Source organism: Anolis sagrei, chromosome 3 (genome assembly GCF_037176765.1).
Source record: "Anolis sagrei isolate rAnoSag1 chromosome 3, rAnoSag1.mat, whole genome shotgun sequence".
NCBI classification, from domain to species: Eukaryota; Metazoa; Chordata; class Lepidosauria; order Squamata; family Dactyloidae; genus Anolis; species Anolis sagrei.
This window is the reverse complement of record NC_090023.1, coordinates 93,368,986-93,387,505: the sequence shown is the minus strand read 5'-3', so window position 1 is coordinate 93,387,505 and position 18,520 is coordinate 93,368,986. Positions and strand designations below refer to the sequence as shown.

General features: G+C 38.5%; 1 protein-coding gene across 1 annotated transcript in view; it reads left to right on the top strand.

The window, feature by feature from the left end:
• Window positions 1-18,302, top strand: part of CLCN4 (chloride voltage-gated channel 4) — a 49,259-nt gene extending 30,957 nt beyond the window's left edge. Inside the window, exons 10-12 of the mRNA XM_060769938.2 lie at window positions 1,676-2,074; window positions 7,106-7,322; window positions 11,526-18,302. Of these exons, the coding sequence (XP_060625921.1) occupies window positions 1,676-2,074; window positions 7,106-7,322; window positions 11,526-11,616 (707 nt within the window). The 3' untranslated portion in view covers window positions 11,617-18,302. The remainder of the gene's footprint in view (window positions 1-1,675; window positions 2,075-7,105; window positions 7,323-11,525) is intronic.
• The last annotated feature ends 218 nt before the right edge of the window (window positions 18,303-18,520 follow it).

Sequence of the window (18,520 nt, the reverse complement as noted above, 5' to 3'; positions counted from 1 at the left end):
GCCCTCCAATTATTGTCGAATTGTAAGCCCTACCAGCCAGCTATCAATGTTGAGAAATGCAATGGGTTACAGTCCAGTAGCATCTGAAGAAGAGCATGATTCCTACCCCTGTTTCACACACAGAATATAGATAGTTGGGTATCTATGTCATTGTTCTATATTCTGTGTATACGTTTTCAAGTCCTGTCAATTTCTGGCAACCACACAGGTTTTATAGGATTTTAAAGACAAGGGATACTCAGAAGTGGTTTTGCCATCTCCTTCCTCTGAAATAATAATCATAATCATAATCATAATATATTTGTAACCCATCTTATCTCCCTGGGGAGATTCAGGGCAGCTTCCAGCAGAAGTAACAAACAATAATGCCATAATAAACAAACAGGAGACAAATCAAATCAAAACAGTTAATAAAACAGCCTCAGTATAAACTTATAATAACTATATCATTATTATTTATTTATTTATTTATTATTTATTATTTGCACTTGTTAACCGCCACTCTCAAGCCCGAAGGCGACTCGTGTATATTATAAGATATACATATAGCCTACAGCACCTGGTATTCATTGGTGATCTTCTATCCAATGCTAACCAGTGTTAATCATGCTCAGCATCCAAAATCAAACGGGATCTGGTGCCTTTATGGAACTTGAAATATATGATTAATTTGCTTCTTCCTCTGACAGTCTGCATGACAAATGATATGCTATAATCATATTATCATGAACTGAAGCTACAGACCATCTGGCTTTTAATGCCAAGGGAGAATAGCCATACTTTTCACATGGTATTGTACACAACTATTTTGCATGGATCTTAAACAGAGTGTGTATACTTCCAGATTTTGAAATGATTGTGTTAGAATCTTCAGTGAGAGGAAAAGCTGTATTTGTGTCATAACTCTTTCTAGCTTCCTGTTATTCCTGATATCAAGCTCTGACTTTTCTGCATATTTTTTAAGCATGCCCGTGTCACAGCATATTCATCTGGATTATAAGTTTCAGAGAATTTAGCAGTGCTGACTTCTAAATAAGCACCCACATATTCAGTTTATGAAACAAACTGCACATTTTTAAAAATTCTGTTCATAAAGAAAAAACTTTATTGTCTATAAAAATCTGAATGATCTTACCAGAATTTTATGGAAGACAGCAGCCAAGAAAGCTGATCTATCCATCCTGGGATCATCAGGCACCTGTTCTCCCGTCTATACCCTCAAAACTATTATCATTGTTTTTTGCAAATACTCCCAAAATGTTCTACTCAGTTATTAAAATGTAGTATTTGTTGTTTGATTCAAATATCTGTATGGCAGCAAAACCATTGTCTCAGCAGTATTGTATATGATCATTTTATTAAAGATTTTTTTAATCTGTCCATGAAATAAGAAGATGTAGGTCTGCTTGAAAAGCAAGAGATGTTCCTTATGTCCTAACACACATATGCAGCCTGTACTATAGGAACACTTCTAGGATCCTATAAAATAATTGTTGTCATCTCTCTCCCCCCCCCCCCCCCCCCAAATCACAATGGTTATAGAAAAGTATTATTGTGGTTGGAACTGAAATGAAGAATACAGCCCAAGTGCAAACATGTGTGAGAGAAAAAGGTAATCAGTGTATTCGTATATGCCAAACAACTATTTGGAAGTGTTTTTTTTTTCTCTTGGCAGGAGGAGTAACCAGAATGACAGTGTCTCTTGTCGTGATCATGTTTGAATTGACAGGAGGACTAGAATACATTGTGCCTCTGATGGCTGCAGCTGTAACTAGCAAATGGGTTGCTGATGCTTTTGGTAAAGAAGGGATCTATGAGGCACACATCCATTTGAATGGCTATCCCTTTTTGGATGTGAAAGATGAATTTACTCACAGAACGCTGGCTACTGATGTCATGAGACCGAGGCGTGGGGAGGCCCCCCTCTCTGTCCTGACCCAAGACAGCATGACAGTGGAAGATGTGGAGACATTAATCAAGGAGACAGATTATAATGGCTTCCCAGTAGTGGTTTCTAAAGACTCTGAGCGTCTTATTGGGTTTGCACAAAGGCGGGAGTTGATTCTTGCAATAAGTGAGTATTAAGTCCACAGGTATATTTCTTCCTTCCTTCTCCTTCTGATTCAGAAATATGGTTCTTTTTATATGTGTATAGCTAATCCACACTGGTGTGTGTGAGAGTATGTTATATGTCTATGGTTATGGTTATTTTTGTAAGTAGCATAGAAGTATATGATATATTAAGAAGTTAATTGTGTATGAAACAAGTTTAAAAAATCCCTGTCCAAATGTGCCATCTTGAATCCACATGCCTCTGTCTGTCTTTGAAGCTTTGCATTTGGAGTACGATTGATTTTTTCAGAAATAACTGCACAGCATGGTTTTCTCCTGTGATAACTTATAGTAAGAAAGGTGTAGTGAAATATTTCAAGAACAGCCTAGATCAAAGAGAGAAATACATTCTCTGTATGAGCTTCTTTTCCTCTACCTTTTCCCCCTCTCGTTCAGGTACACATCTTTTTCTAATATGAGCCAGCCAAACAATTCTCAATAAGATTAATATGAACTGTGCCAAATGTATGGACAAAAAAATGGTGGCATAAACGAAAGCAAGCACATTGCAATTGCAGAACAGCATATTTATCATGGGATGACAGGACAAAAGTTAATAATGTTTCCGTAAATTGCAATAAATTTACAACATATGGGCTTGAAGGCTGGTTGGAAATGTAGCTTTAGGCTTGGCAATTTGAATTATCCCAATATTCCAAGAGTGGAGTCTTAAGAGAAAAACAATGCATCTGAAATATGCTGGAAATAGTTTCTTTGTTGATATCAAAACTCTGGCCAATAAGTGATGGACGTAAGCTCCAAAAATAAAGATATTTGTGCTGAAGACCCCCTCTCAAAATTGTTGTTGTTTTTGAACACAAGATATTTTTAAAACATCTGTCAACATTGTTAAGCTTTCAGCACATACATGACACAGTGGAAAAGAAAGAAAAGGGAAAGTCAGGGTTAAGGGCGTCACCCTCTCTTGATCCACCCTTCAGCAATAATTGTTCAGAAGCTTTCTAGTCAATCATTAAAATGGGAAGGTCATAACAATAACTATTTAAACTAGCCATTTTACAAATTTTAAGATACAGTTTCTCAAAGAGGACTATTCAGAAGTTAAACAAGCACTGTTGCAAAAATATTTGAAGCCTCTGAAGTGGTTCAATTTATTCCTGAGAACCACATTGAAGCTCTACTCTAGGAATGTTGTTCATTCGTTCAGTCGTCTCCCGACTCTTCGTGACCTCATGGACCAGCCCACGCCAGAGCTCCCTGTCGGCCGTTACCACCCCCAGCTCCCTCAAGGTCAGTCCGGTCACTTCAAGGATGCCATCCATCCATCTTGCCCTCGGTCGGCCCCTCTTCCTTTTGCCTTCCACTTTCCCCAGCATAATTGTCTTCTCTAGGCTTTCCTGTCTCCTCATGATGTGGCCAAAGTACTTCAACTTTGTCTCTAGTATCTTTCCCTCCAGTGAGCAGTCGGGCTTTATTTCCTGGAGGATGGACTGGTTGGATCTTCTCGCAGTCCAAGGCACTCTCAGAACTTTCCTCCAACACCACAGCTCAAAAGCATCGATCTTCCTTCGCTCAGCCTTCCCTAAGGTCCAGCTCTCACATCCGTAGGTTACTACAGGGAATACCATGGCTTTGACTAGGCGGATCTTTGTTGCCAGTCTGATGTCTCTACTCTTTATTATTTTATCGAGATTGGACATTGCTCTCCTCCCAAGAAGTAAGCGTCTTCTGATTTCCTGGCTACAGTCTGCATCTGCAGTAATCTTTGCACCTAGAAATACAAAGTCTGTCACAGCCTCCACGGTTTCTCCCTCTATTTTCCAGTTGTCAATCATTCTTGTTGCCATAATCTTGGTTTTTTTGACGTTTAGCTGCAACCCGGCTTTTGCGCTTTCTTCTTTCACCTTGATTAGAAGGCTCCTCAGCTCCTCCTCGCTTTCGGCCATCAGAGTGATGTCATCTGCATATCTGAGGTTGTTAATGTTTCTTCCAGCAATTTTCACCCCAGCTTTGCATTCATCCAGCCCCGCACATCGCATGATGTGTTCTGCATACAAGTTAAAAAGGTTGGGTGAGAGGATGCAGCCTTGCCGTACGCCTTTCCCAATCTTGAACCAGTCTGTTGTTCCGTGGTCAGTTCTTACTGTTGCTACTTGGTCCTTGTACAGATTCCTCAGGAGAGAGACAAGGTGGCTTGGGATGCCCATCCCACTAAGAACTTGCCACAATTTATTATGATCCACACAGTCAAAGGCTTTAGAATAGTCAATGAAGCAGAAGTAGATGTTTTTCTGAAACTCCCTGCCTTTCTCCATTATCCAGCGGATATTGGCAATTTGGTCTCTCGTTCCTCTGCCTTTTCTAAACCCAGCTTGAACATCTGGCAACTCTCGCTCCATGTATTGCTGGAGTCTTCCTTGCAGGATCTTGAGCATTACCTTACTGGCATGAGAAATAAGGGCCACTGTACGGAAGTTTGAGCAGTCTTTCGCATTTCCCTTTTTTGGTATGGGGATATAAGTTGATTTTTTCCAGTCTGATGGCCATTCTTGTGTTTTCCATATTTGCTGGCAAATGACATGCATCACCTTGACAGCATCATCTTTTAAGATTTTAAACAGTTCAGCTGGGATCCCGTCGTCTCCTGCTGCCTTGTTGTTAGCAATGCTTCTTAAGGCCCATTCAACCTCACTCCTCAGGATGTCTGGTTCTAATTCATTCACCACACCGTCAAAACTATCCTCAATATTATTATCTTTCCTATATAGATCTTCTGTATAGTCTCGCCACCTTCTCTTGATCTCTTCAGCTTCTGTTAGGTCCCTGCCATCTTTGTTTCTTATCATACCAATTTTTGCCTGAAATTTACCTCCAATGTTTCTAATTTTCTGGAAGAGGTCTCTTGTCCTTCCTATTCTGTTGTCTTCTTCCACTTCCATGCATTGCTTATTTAAAAATAGTTCCTTATCTCTTCTGGCTAACCTCTGGAATTGCGCATTTAACTGGGCATATCTCCCCTTATCCCTGTTTCCTTTTGCTTTCCTCCTTTCTTGGGCTACTTCCAGTGTCTCAGCAGACAACCATTTTGCCTTTTTGGTTTTCTTTTTCTTTGGGACGTACTTTGTTGCTGCCTCCTGAACAATGTCTCGGACTTCTGTCCATAGTTCTTCTGGGACTCTGTTTACTAAATCTAGTCCTTCAAATCTGTTCTTCACTTCCACTGTATATTCGCTAGGAATGTTAGTGAGATCATATCTAACTGGTCTGTGTATTTTCCCTGATCTCTTTAGTTTTATTCTAAATTGGGCAATAAGAAGTTCGTGATCTGAGCTACAGTCAGCCCCAGGTCTTGTTTTCACCGACTGGATGGATGTCCGCCACCTTTGGCTGCAAAGGATGTAGTCAATCTGATTTCGGTGTTGACTGTCTGGAGAGGTCCATGTGTAAAGCCGTCTTTTAGGTTGTTGGAAGAGAGTATTTGTTATACACAGCGAGTTTTCCTGGCAAAATTCTATCAGCCAGCGTCCCGCTTCATTTTGTTCTCCCAGACCATGCTTGCCTGTGATCCCTGTTGTCATTTGACTTCCCACCTTGGCATTCCAGTCTCCTGTAATGAAAATAATGAAAATAATTCTAGGAATAGACAGTGTGATTTGTGGGCCAGGGGCCACCAAGGCAGTTTTTCATTACTTATATAATTATTTAACAAAATATTTATACCTCCCCTTTTATCAGGGAGGCTCACAAATAACTTTAAACTTTTAAATTTTAAAAATTAAGTTTAAACTGAGGGCATAAATGACATGAGTATTGGTACCAGTCAGGCTTCTAGGGATAAAGCATTCTGCATTGAATCCCATCTTGTAAGAAAGGTGGAACAATGTTGTTTGATTCATTTACACCCTGCTTCCCTCCTCCCTCAATAAAAGGACTCAAGGAGGCTAACAACATATTCAAAACCATGCATATATCAGAATATAAATATAAATATATGATTAAAAACAATTAAACAAATTCTAAATCAAAACATTTAATGTTAAAAATATGAAAATGCATTAAAAAAGTTGGAGTACCATTGCTGAGAAGTCTTTCTGTCATGTCCTTAATCCAGACAAGACAGATGTGCTGCTGGTCAGACGTAAGACAGATCTTGGAATAGGAAGTCAGCTTGTGTTAGATGGGGGTCATACTCCCCCTGAAAATGCAGGTTCGCAGTTTGAGGGTACTCTTGGATTCTGCTCTGAGCCTGGCGGCCCAGGTATCAGCAGTCATCAGGAGTGCTTTTACACAATTAAAGCTGGTGCTCAAACTGTGCCTTTTCATGGAGGAATCGGATCTAGACATGGTGGTACATGCCTTGGTTACATTCCTGTTGGATTATAGGCAGTTCCCAAGTTACGAATAAGATATGTTCTGTAGGTTTATTCTTAAGTTGAATTTGTATGTAAGTCAGAGCAGGTACATTTTTTAAGTGTAACTCTGGCCACACACATGCACACACACACACACACACGTTTCATATAGCATAGGGAAGGGTTAACACCCCTGTGGTGTTTGTTTGGCTGTCTGTGTTCAAGTTCAGAAGATTTCATCACACTATCTGTCCCTGTGATAATTGAATTTTGAAAAATCTGGGTTATAGAAACAAGAATTGGTGATAAAGCTTCTGTTGAGACACCTTTTCTCCATGATAACTCCCCATTTCTATCAATTACTGGTTATCCTACATTTTGAACTCGTGACATTCATCAGATAAGCAATGAGTCCTCTATTAACATTATAAAACTCTGGAATGTGCCCTATGCCACAGTAATAATAATAGCAATAATAATACATTTTATTTGTAACCCGCCACCATCTCCTCGAAGGGACTCAGGGCCAGTTACAAAGCACTTCAAAGTGCTGCCCATAAACAATACATAGACCTAAAAATGATAAAAACATAAAATTACAGTAACAATGCTGATGTTCAGAATAGTTTCATGCGATCTAGAAAATAAACATCTCTCATTCTCCTTCTTTTGGCGCACAGAAAATGCAAGGCAACGCCAGGATGGTGTAGTCAGCAATTCTGTTATATATTTCACTGAAGAGCCTCCGGAAGTCCCTGCTAATAGCCCTCATCCACTGAAGCTACGACGCATTCTCAATCTGAGTCCCTTTACTGTCACAGACCACACACCCATGGAAACAGTGGTAGATATTTTCCGAAAACTTGGACTCAGGCAGTGTCTTGTCACACGGAGTGGGTAAGTGGTTTGTTGTGGTCCCATAGAGGCTAAAGCAACCTCTAACCAGGATCCATGTATGGTCATTGGGTAAATTGGATTTTCATAGTATTTTCAGTCACTACTTGTTTTAGATTCTACCACAGACAATGTAGTCTGATTCATATTACTTTGATTGATGAAACAATCTCTTTCTTGTTCCTTGGAACATAGCTAAGTGCCTGAATAACAAAACAGACTGCTTGGCCTTTCTTTAAATTGTCAACTTCATGCATACAGTTGCAAAGTTCTTAATTTTCAAGAAACAAGCCACAGTTTCTCTTCCTCCAGAGATGTTAGCCAGATTGGATTTTTATTTGTAAAATGTAGGGGTCCTCCCCTTTCTGCGTGCTCTTTCTTATATAAACAGAAATACATCCCAAAGCACTCTGTCTGATAACCTCTCTCCTGCTATCAGACATGATCCAGCCAAAGTCAAATGTTTTACCATTCCTGGTTCCAGTGGGATAGATTCAAGTATACATTTAAAAAATTTCCCACATAAATTCCTTGGGCTTAATAGTGCTTAACTTTGGCTGCTTCATATCCATATGACTGCCTAACAGGAAGACCTATAAGATAAAAAGGAAATACATTTAATTTTTATAGGCCAATTTACTTTCAGGAGAGAGTTGGAGGAAGACATAGGTTAGGACATACAGGGATCAAGGATTGAATGCTTTGATCTGGAATGAGAGAGGATATACTTGTTGCTCCTCATTGATATATTGTTACGACACGCTTTCTAAAATTATGCTATAGTTATGAATCAATCAATATGAAAGTGGGCTACAGTGTTAGAATTACGTTTGGAACACAGACGATATTGGCTGCAGCTGAATTCAATTTTGGAATGTTTTCAAAATATATGGGGAGAAATGGGTGAGCAAACCTCAAGGATCTATTATCCTCTTAATTTTGGGGAACCACCAACTTGAATCATATGTACAGGACTGAGTATTTAGGAAAAGAGTAAGCCCATAAATTTGAATCAGTAACAAAATGAACCCCATGTGTTCTTAGCTCCACTCCCGTTTTTCCACCAACCTAACACAGAAGTGGGTAGCTTTCATTTGTTAATGTTAGACAGCCAGAAACTTTTTTAGATTATGGCAGATTGTCCAGCATTCTGGCACCGGATCACTTCCGACCAGAAGCCTCATGAGATATCATAAGGTGCTCCAGGAAGGTATGATCATTGTATTGACACATGCAATGACTTGACATTTGCATGATCAACCCATCGGGTGCTCTCCTCACATCCATTCATTTCTCCTCCCCCCGCCCCCTTTATTAGGAAGAAGAGTAATCATTTTAACTTTCACCTCTAAGTGATCAGACACTAGCATGTAGTTCCTGATTTCATGATCTCTTTGGTTATGATAGGGGAATATGGAAAGGCTGATGTATTATTTGTAAACAGATTGGCAAAGGTTATTTTTAATCAGGGTTTTTTTAAAAAACTGTCCCCTCTTCTTTCAAATTCAAGGCCATGCAGTTTTGTTTTTAACCCACAGGTCTGAGGGAAAGTTGCATAATGTATGCAATGAAACTGTGCAAACAGCAAAAATTGTATTTATCACTTCCTAATGTATTTTGCTGCTGGGAAGGAGTACCATCCGACTGTCATTGTTAGCAAATGTTTTGCTGTGTTTTGAGCTTCTAGCTAGATTTAAATGCACCAAAAGTGCTTATGAAAATCCTGAAGTGAATGACACATGAAGGGAATTAACCAGCTGCAGTTTATTTTTCTACAAACTCAAAGTGCTTATGACTTGGGAGTCTGCAGGAAGGTGAGGAATTAAAAATAAGAGACAGAAGCTAACTCAAGTGAAACAGTGACCTTGTGAGGAATGCAGAGTATGTCCCTCAGAAGCTCAAATTGGATTCTAAACAGACTGAAGGCACGATTCAGGCCAAGCTTCAGTGGTGTAACCACCAAAGTATCTTGTTAGAAAGAATATTTTCAAGGTTGGGTGCTTTCAGTGCTTATTTCATAGTTGAAGTAGAAAGCAGAATAGTATTAAAGAGTCATATCTTAATCTAATAGCTTATACTTCTCTGATACCAAGGAAACACTCTGGCTGTTGAGGGATTCTTGAAGTTTTCAACTTAAAACTGTCAGTGTTTTTGAACTTTTCTTTTCTGGAACCAGACTCTTATCTGCTTTTTGAGCTGCCAAGGAATCAAAAAACCAGCCCTAACTTGGAGGTTAAGATCATCTGGGGAGGCCCTGTTCTCGGTCCCACCTCTTTTGTAGGCGCTACTGGTGGGGATGAGAGACAGGACCTTCTCACTGGTAGCCTCTCAGCGATGGAACTCTCTACCCAGCAAAATCAGGTTAGCTCCCCCGCCCCGACCTTCGGAAAGCATGTAAAAACATGGCTTTGGCACCAAGCCTTTAGACAATAGTGCAGTGAAATAAGTGATGATGGAAAATGTGCAATGACAATTGGGATGGGGTTTTGACTATGGTCTTGGATTATGTCATTTTAATAACATATAAAATATATTACATATAAAATCTTTATATGATTTTAAATTCATGTTTAATGTATATGCTTATTTTACATCTGTTGTGTATATGGCATCGTATTGTTGCCTTTGGAAGGCCGCTCTGAGTCCCCTTCGGGGTTGAGAAGGGTGGTGTATAAATACTTTAAATAAATAAATAAAATCTATGCTCTAACACTGTTATATAATACATTTGCTTTATCAGTGTGACATTTAGAATATCAATGAATGTTGATAGAAGTTTTAAAATAGCAACTCCATAATTAGTTGAGTTATAAAGAATTGCAACCAAAGAGTAGGTCCCATGTGCTGAAACATGCATTCTTGCTTAATGTCTACCAGCAAATTAGGACAAGTGGTATAGCTCATCCATAGCAGAACCCAGATCTCAGTTCAATATAAACCACCTGGTCTCGAAAAGGAAACAGTTTATTTGAGGTAGAGGCAGGATAGGAGAGCTGGCAGTAGGGGTTCTGTCATCAGATCAAAGGTAGGAGAGTCAGATGGAGTTCTTCTTCTTTTACTTCTTATCTAATACTAGAAAAACTTGGATTTATAGTTTAGTATCTATGATCCCAATGACAAAATTATGCCGCGAGGATGGAAATGCTGGAAGCATCTTCTTGAGTTTGAGAAGAATCAGTGGGGAAGATGCATCAGCCTATGAGATCTTTTGGACATTGAAAGTGATCCTGTCCCCCATACTTTCCCCCCTTAAAATAAATTTAATTGTGTCACGTTCTATATTCCTAGAGTTTGTTTTTCCAGTGCCAGTGAACTTGTAGTGGAATGCAGAATAAAACTAAGTCTTGTTATGATCATATTGTCAAGGGAAGCATGTAAAGTTGCTTATTAAGAAGATTTTAATCCTTTTTCAATTGCTGGGTAGAGTATAAGGTATAATTGTAGCGTAACCGTAACAATACAAAAACCATCAGTAAATACCAATAAAACATCAATTTACAACAGATTTTCAAAGCAATTTTCTTTTGTCCCTCAACAGACAATAAAGTGGCCATTAAGTGAGTTTTGGTACCACAGCTGGGAAATAATTTTTATACATTAATCTGATAAAGGAAGCACTTAGTGGCATTCTATGTGGCCATATTTACAAACATGTTTGTTCTGTTTGACATCCGAAGACTAAAACAGTTAATAGGATAGCTAGACAGGAAAATGGGATGAATTACTAAGCAAAAAGATATAAAATTCAGTTGACTTAAAAATATTTCATTTAAAATGACTCATAAGTACTCGGGTCACAGCATGCAGGCTTTCAGCTACAATTGTATTAGTCTTCTATGGCATAGCTTTGGCCAGGAGGACCCAATTTGTTCCTGTAATGGTTTTGAAGAGATGACATCAAATGGCAAAAGTCACTTCCTATCCAAGAGCCAACCTTGACTGACAGTGTTCGGGAACGTGATTAGAGGAAACGTGGTACGTTTTTATTATTTTTGCAAAGATGAAGGGAAAAGGCTAAAATGAAAGCACCATGATTATAATAAGAAATATACCATGCTGAATTTTCTGCAGCAACCTGCATATTCATTAGTGGGAATATGACTCCAAAATTCCTGTTTCCTGGTTGTAGCAAAGTTCTGCCTGGAGCAGAACTGGAAAAACAGATGAGATAGATTTATGATTGATGACCTTTTCTTTCTTCTCCAGGAGGCTTCTGGGCATTATAACCAAAAAGGACGTGTTAAGGCACATGGCTCAAATGGCAAATCAAGATCCTGAATCCATCATGTTTAACTAGACTGGTCCCAGAGGATAGGACAAGAAACTTTGGAGGGATCTTTTCTGGACTAATAGAAGGGGGTTTTGTACAGTACTCCATTTGTTTTTTGCGGAAAAGCAGAGATTTACATAAATAGAACCATATCACGGACATAACCAAAGGAAAATTGTGACAGAATGCAACAGTAAAATGAAGTTGGGCAGAAGAATGAAGAATTAAGCAGCAGATGTGAAATCATTTCTCTTGAGTGAGGCTTTTGTCTATGTATTACTTTTGACACAGATGCTTGGCAAATTTCCCATCAATCTCCCTATCCTCATGCTCCATTTGTGGTAGCAGCAACTTGTTCCTGAATTAGGGGTATTGTCGCATTGTTATTTTCTTTCCATGGGTCACTGGAAAACTGATAAGGAAGAGCAACTTCACCACGTGACAACCCAGAATAAAAACGATATTGTTTGGAGAGCAGGAAACTCATCAAGAGGATTGATCCTAACAGAGGTATATCTATATTGAGCAGGTTAATTGCCTGTTTGGCTGGTGCATGCATAGTTGTAGAAAGGTTTGTGTAAGCTAAGACTGGAAGCATGTGGGAATCATCACGAACTTAACCAGAAGGCATGAGGAAACAGGAAACATATTTATAAATACAGTTCAATAATAAGTGTAAAAATTTGTGTCCAAAACAACAGGTTACCAGCCATGTTTTTGTGAGTTCATGTTTATTTATTGGATTATGCCTAAAGTATTTTTAAGACGTATATGGGTTGTTTTTTTTAAAGAAATGTGTTGCTTTTGACTATTTTTGTAGAAGTTAAGAGACAACGTAGAATCAAAGCTGTGTGTCAGTTAACTTCCATATTAGGAAAAAATGTATTTTTGCTTTTGAATGTTCCATTTCTCTAACTGCAATTCTCAAGATCATTTTTCACATGATGAATTCACCATGCTGTGATTTATGCCATTTTTTCCCATGGTGAACATTTCTTTTTAACATGACTCTCACTGTGGCAAGATCTGAATTACACTAAATTGTGGAGATTTATTGCATGGTGTCACAGTTACTATTTACAAATGACTTGTAAAATATGAACTATGGCCACATTATTTTGTGAAAAATGACCTTGAGTAGTTTTGCACATCAACTTGGGTTTTTCTCCCTACACCCTGACTAACGTGCAGCAAAGTACTAGCATTTATTCCTTCTCTATGCAAGTGTTGCATTATATTTGGTTTCACGTCAAATGTGTTTTTCGGTATAAAATTTTTTTGTATATCACATTTTCTGTAGGTTGGATGCACTACTGTATTAATTCTTGATAATTTCTATTCCACGAGTTGGAAATGATTTGCACTGGCTTGAAAGTCCTCTGACACTAATACAAAAAAATGTGATATTTATGCTCAAGCAAGGGAGAATCTTTTTATTGCTTCTACAAGGGGCAAGAGTTATATCAGAATCTGGTGTCTCTATAGAAAAATAGAAGATTTTAAAAATTATTTATTTCATTCAGTTCTTATAATTTATTTGTAGAAGAATATGAGACAAAAAGATATGCTCAGGTATAACTACCTTGTGCTTGAGATAATAGAAGCACTTGGAGATACTAGATAGCTTTGCAGATTACTAACACAGAACATTTGTGTTTAAGTGGAGTCCCAATACAACTGATGCACGCTCCAGTTTAAAATGTTTGTGGATGAACTTGCTTGCTGATGCACTTATATGCTATCTGTTGCCATTGTGGATGGGCTGCATACTGTGCCAAACGATTACAGCAATATCAATGACATCTGTGCATGGTGGTCATGAAGATCATCTTCAGGACACATAAGCCCAAAATATTCCGTCCATAGTTCTTTTTATTGATTTTTAGAATTGGGCTCCCTTTCCCTGCATGAAACACAAGATTTTCCACTACCTTGATAATGTAGCCACTATCAGCAGCATTGTGTCTTCTTCCTAATTTATAACATTACAGCTCAATTTAAGTTATCTGTAATGGCAATGGCCCTGCCTCTCAGCATTATCAAAAATTGGCTAACCCTCTGCCCCCTCCCCCTTCCATAGGGAATAAATCATTGAATTGGAAGAGACCTTGTGGGCCATCCAGACCAACCCCCTGCCAAAAAGCAGGAAAATCACATCCAAAGCATCCCCGAGTTCGAAGCCAGCCCGGGTCAGAGTGAGCTTCCAACTAATTTGTGTAGCCAGCCTCCGCTTAAAAGCTTCCAAAGAAGGAGTCTCCACCACATTCTGGGGCAGAGAGTTTATTTATTTATTTACAGCATTTATATTCCGCCCTTCTCACCCCGCAGGGAACTCATGACGGATTACAATATACATATACGTGGCAAACACTGAATGCCATAGACACACAACATATATAGACAGAAGCTACTTAACATTTCAGCTTTTTGATGAGAGCATTCTGGCCACCAGGGGAGCTGTCGCTTCACTGTCCATTTGTGACACTGATGAAGTACTTCCCCATTCTTTGCATGCTTGCTGGAGATTTTTATGGCATCATAAATTAGTTAAATTAGCCTCCCTGCATACGCAGTACCTACATTTCCTACTTGACAGATGCAACTGTCTTTCGGGCTGCAAAGGTTGACAGAAAGCTACACAAATTAGTTGGAAGCTCACTCTGACCCGGGCTGGCTTCGAACTCATGACCTTTTGGTCAGTAGTGATATTAATGCAGCTGACTCCCAGCTAGCTGCGCTACAGTCCACTGCTGAACAGCTCTCACAGTCAGGACATTCTTCCTCATGTTCAGGTGGAATCTCCTTTCCTGTAGTTTCCTGTAAATGATCCTGTGAAAGTTAGAAAGAGAAGGTTTTCTTGGCTATGCCACAATGCAACAATTTCCATAACATTATTTTAACCGTACCTCCATTTTATACCCTTTTAATTTTTCCAAGTAAAATTTTCTGAAAGCCAGACAGATCATTCTGTATCGCATGTAGGACTGAATATAATTAAATAATAACATATGGCATAATAGCTCCAGACATTATGTACAGGAAGAGGAAATTTGAAACACAGATTAATCTGATAAACACTCCTAAGGCAACTTGTGGGAGTGAAGTATGATATAATAATCAAGAAAGTGTTGATATGTGGGTTCCTTTAAAAGTTTTCATTTTGTACCAGTTATTGTATTACGAAAAAGCACAATATCAGCTGTTTATTTACATATATTTATATTATTCTTGCCATTTCAGAAGGGCCCCTAGAATAGCTATGAAAGAAGTATTAGAAATTTGGATTTCATGTGTTATTATGCTGTTATACCACCATCAAAGTTGAAAGTAATTTGGCTTCTTGATTTTTTTCTGTATGGTGAGAAATTATTACAGTGTCATCATATTTCCATTCTGCTCTTCAAGGTGGGAAGCCCAGATTGATTAAATTCTCATTTTTTTAAACCCCAAGATTGGTTCAGCACCATGAACAGCTCATTTGATGTTCAGGATTAAATATGAGTGATCTCACTACTCCCATGCTATTGCTTAAACATATTTTCCACACTTCTGCACATATGAAATTGGGATAGTAAGGGTACAACTTGGAGAAGGTGTTAATGTATTCAGATTGGCCCTAATTTTGCACTCTTCCCCTAATCTTCCTGACTTCTGATGGGGAGGGGAATCGGCTAATTTTCAGCGCATTTATCATGAAAGCACAAACCACTGTAAAACATGGTAGTTTGCACTTCTGTATGTGGATTTTTTAAAAGGGATATTAGCATCCAAAGACATGATGTTATATATTAATGGTCATACCAAAACAGGTACACTAGGGGCTTATGGGGGAAATGGCCCCCACTTCTCACACAGTTACCTGATCCTGACAAAAAAGAAGGTTATTTACAACACTAGTTGTTTATTTACTATATATATACACCCTGCCCTTCTCACCCTGAAGGGCTCACAGATCATGGCAAAAATTCAATGCTGCATAACACACACAGTAAAAATATAACATATCAAATTACAACAGTTAAGACAGATTGCAAAGTACAAAGTGCTGAGTCTTAATTTCCATACTCTTTGATTTTCCCATAGACTTTATTCCCATAGTCCTTATTTGAGTTGCTACACTGAAAATCTTTAACTTTTCCGAAGTCTTTAAATTTTTCCTGAACAGCAGGAGGGATGGGGCCATTCTGATGTCACTGGGGAAAGAGTTCCACAGCCGAGGGGCCACCACTGAGAAGGCCCTATCTTTTGTTCCCATCAGTCATACTTGCAAAGAGGGTAGGACTGAGAACAGGGCCTCCCCTGCAGATCATAAGACTCATTGTTATCAATTTACATCATCATTATCTCATCATTTTCATTTCTTATCCACCTGTTCCCATGGCCCAAGGCAGGGTACAACATAAACTAAAATACAATATATAATTTAAAAGATATAATATCATTTAAAACATAGAAATGTTAGATCAACATTTATAAACATAGGATTAATTCACAAACCATTACACATTAAAATAATCCATACATATAAACATGTCCATTTAAAATTCACAGTTTAAAATTGACTGGGTAGGACTGCTGGTAAAACTTACACACACTAGACAGATTTTTGGGATGTGCATTTATTTGGTTCCTAATATGAGTTAATATAGCTTTGAAGCTGAAAGAGCTCTACATTATAACAAATATCATAATATTTTTATTTTATTTTATTTATAATTGCTAATAATTAAAATGGCTAATACAAAAAGAAGTCACTGCACTCCCACCTTGCAATAGCAGTTGGACTGTTTATTGGAAATTTTATGTTTTACAATTTCTTGGCCACGGAATTTTACAGAGTAGTAACTATTCTATTTCCTCTGTAAAAATTTTATATAAGTTGTGTTCTGGATGCAAAAATATAGATCTAAAATATGTACTATATTTGACATCTGTGAAGGAAAATGAATACAGTTACATTTGGGACACAAGTTTAATCCACTGTTGACTTCAATAAGGAGGAAAGTTCAATAGAAGTCTAAAGAAAGATGGTTTACCACTCTTTGGCCGATAGTTATTATTAATTTTTCACAGGCAGAATCCTTGTCTGCATACATAATTGAAATAAGCTTTATGTATTTAAAATACATTGAATTTTCCAGCCTTTCACATTCTGGATGAGAAATTTAAATATAAAATTGTCAGACATATATTGAAATAAAGTATTTTTTTGTTTGACATATAATCAAATGGAACATTTGACATAAATGTTTGTAAAAGAGATTTCTTCTGAGATGGGAGAAATCAGATCTAGTAAATGCAGACAAAAATAATATCTGGAATGATAATATAGCCTTAATTTAATTGTTAGCACTACTAGAGCAGATTCATTGACTCATTAGTGTTGACTTGTCCAATTGACATTGATTCACTAAGTCTACTTTAATGGTGGTGAACAGTTGGATTTAGGCATTGATTTATTTACCAAGAAACAGGTGGATTTGTTTTGCTTTCTTTGGGGTGATTTGTCTTGCAAATAGGAATAATATTTCATTGGTTCACACATGGGGTATAATTCAGATGCTTCTCCCTCTAGTGCAGGCATGGGAAAACTAAGGCCCGGGAGCCAGATGCGTCCCCCTGGGCACTTACCTCAGGCCCTCCTCATTTTCCCTGTCCTCTTGGCATAAGGACATGGCAGTCCACCAAAAAGACAAGGGAGGAAGGCACACAGCAGCTGAGAACGCTATGGAGTGCTCTCAGACATTGTATGTCTTGCCCTCCTCCTCCTCCAGGTATAAGGATGGTGCAAGTGGCCCCAACCATATGCTGGGAGAATGACTCGAGGAAGGCACATGGTTGCTGAGAGTCCTCTGGAGCACTCTCAACCACCACCTGTCTCGCCCTCCTCCTTGCATAATGCCAAGAGGACAACCTGAGGATTGGGGAGGAGGATGGAGAGGAGGATCAGGGAGGGAGGGATCAAGGAGGGAGAGGATCGGAGCTGTCACTGTATGTCCCACTTTCCTCCCAGCCCTACACTGCCCTCTAATGGGCCTGCCCTCTCTGGGGCCCTTCCTCTCCTGGACTCGCCCTGCCCAGCATGTGCCCAGCACCCCTCCCTCCGGGCCCAGCCATCCCAGTCAGGCCCACAATGCAGCCCCAAGGCAAAAAAGTTTGCCCATGCCTGTTCTAGTGGCTTTTCCTGCTTCAGACTGACAAAATATGTCAGTCTGAAGCAGTCCTGCTTCACACTGACAAAATATGGAAATGCCAAAAGCATGAATGAAACTTACATCTATGCTCCTACCATCTTTTTTTTTTGCATGTAAACATAAGATTGACTGCTAAGTGACCCTTAAAAATGGTCAACATTAGACGTACAGTTCAGTGGAATATTTGAAAAGGTTAAGAAAATCCTTTTACAGACGTTATTTCCACAGTTACCAGCTAGTGTTTCTTTTTAAATGATATATTATTCCAATGCAGACCTCAGAGTTATTGGAAGGACTCCAGAAGATAGAGATCAAAACTTCTTTCAGTATATCTAATTGATTCAGTAGAACAATTTTTTTTGCTGAATGTGTTGACTGAAGACTGAGATTGGTCAAATAAAAGTGTAATATTTATTTTATGCCAATACAATGCATTAAATGATTTTTAATCTATGGAAATTACATGATGTCAGACCAGACGGGTGAATAAACATTTGATAACAACTGATGAAACAAAAACCTAGTGTGAAGTTTTATGTTATGCATATGTTTTGGATGTGTAACTTACAAAGTGTAAGATTTTATTTTTGGGTGATAAAACAGACTGCACAGGTACGAGATGCTTAATACCCAGATTTGTTTAGTAAGAAATGAAATTACATCATAAAAGATTATGCATTTTTGTAGAAATACTTTTTGAAAACCAACCCCAAATTCATACAGTTAAATATAACAAC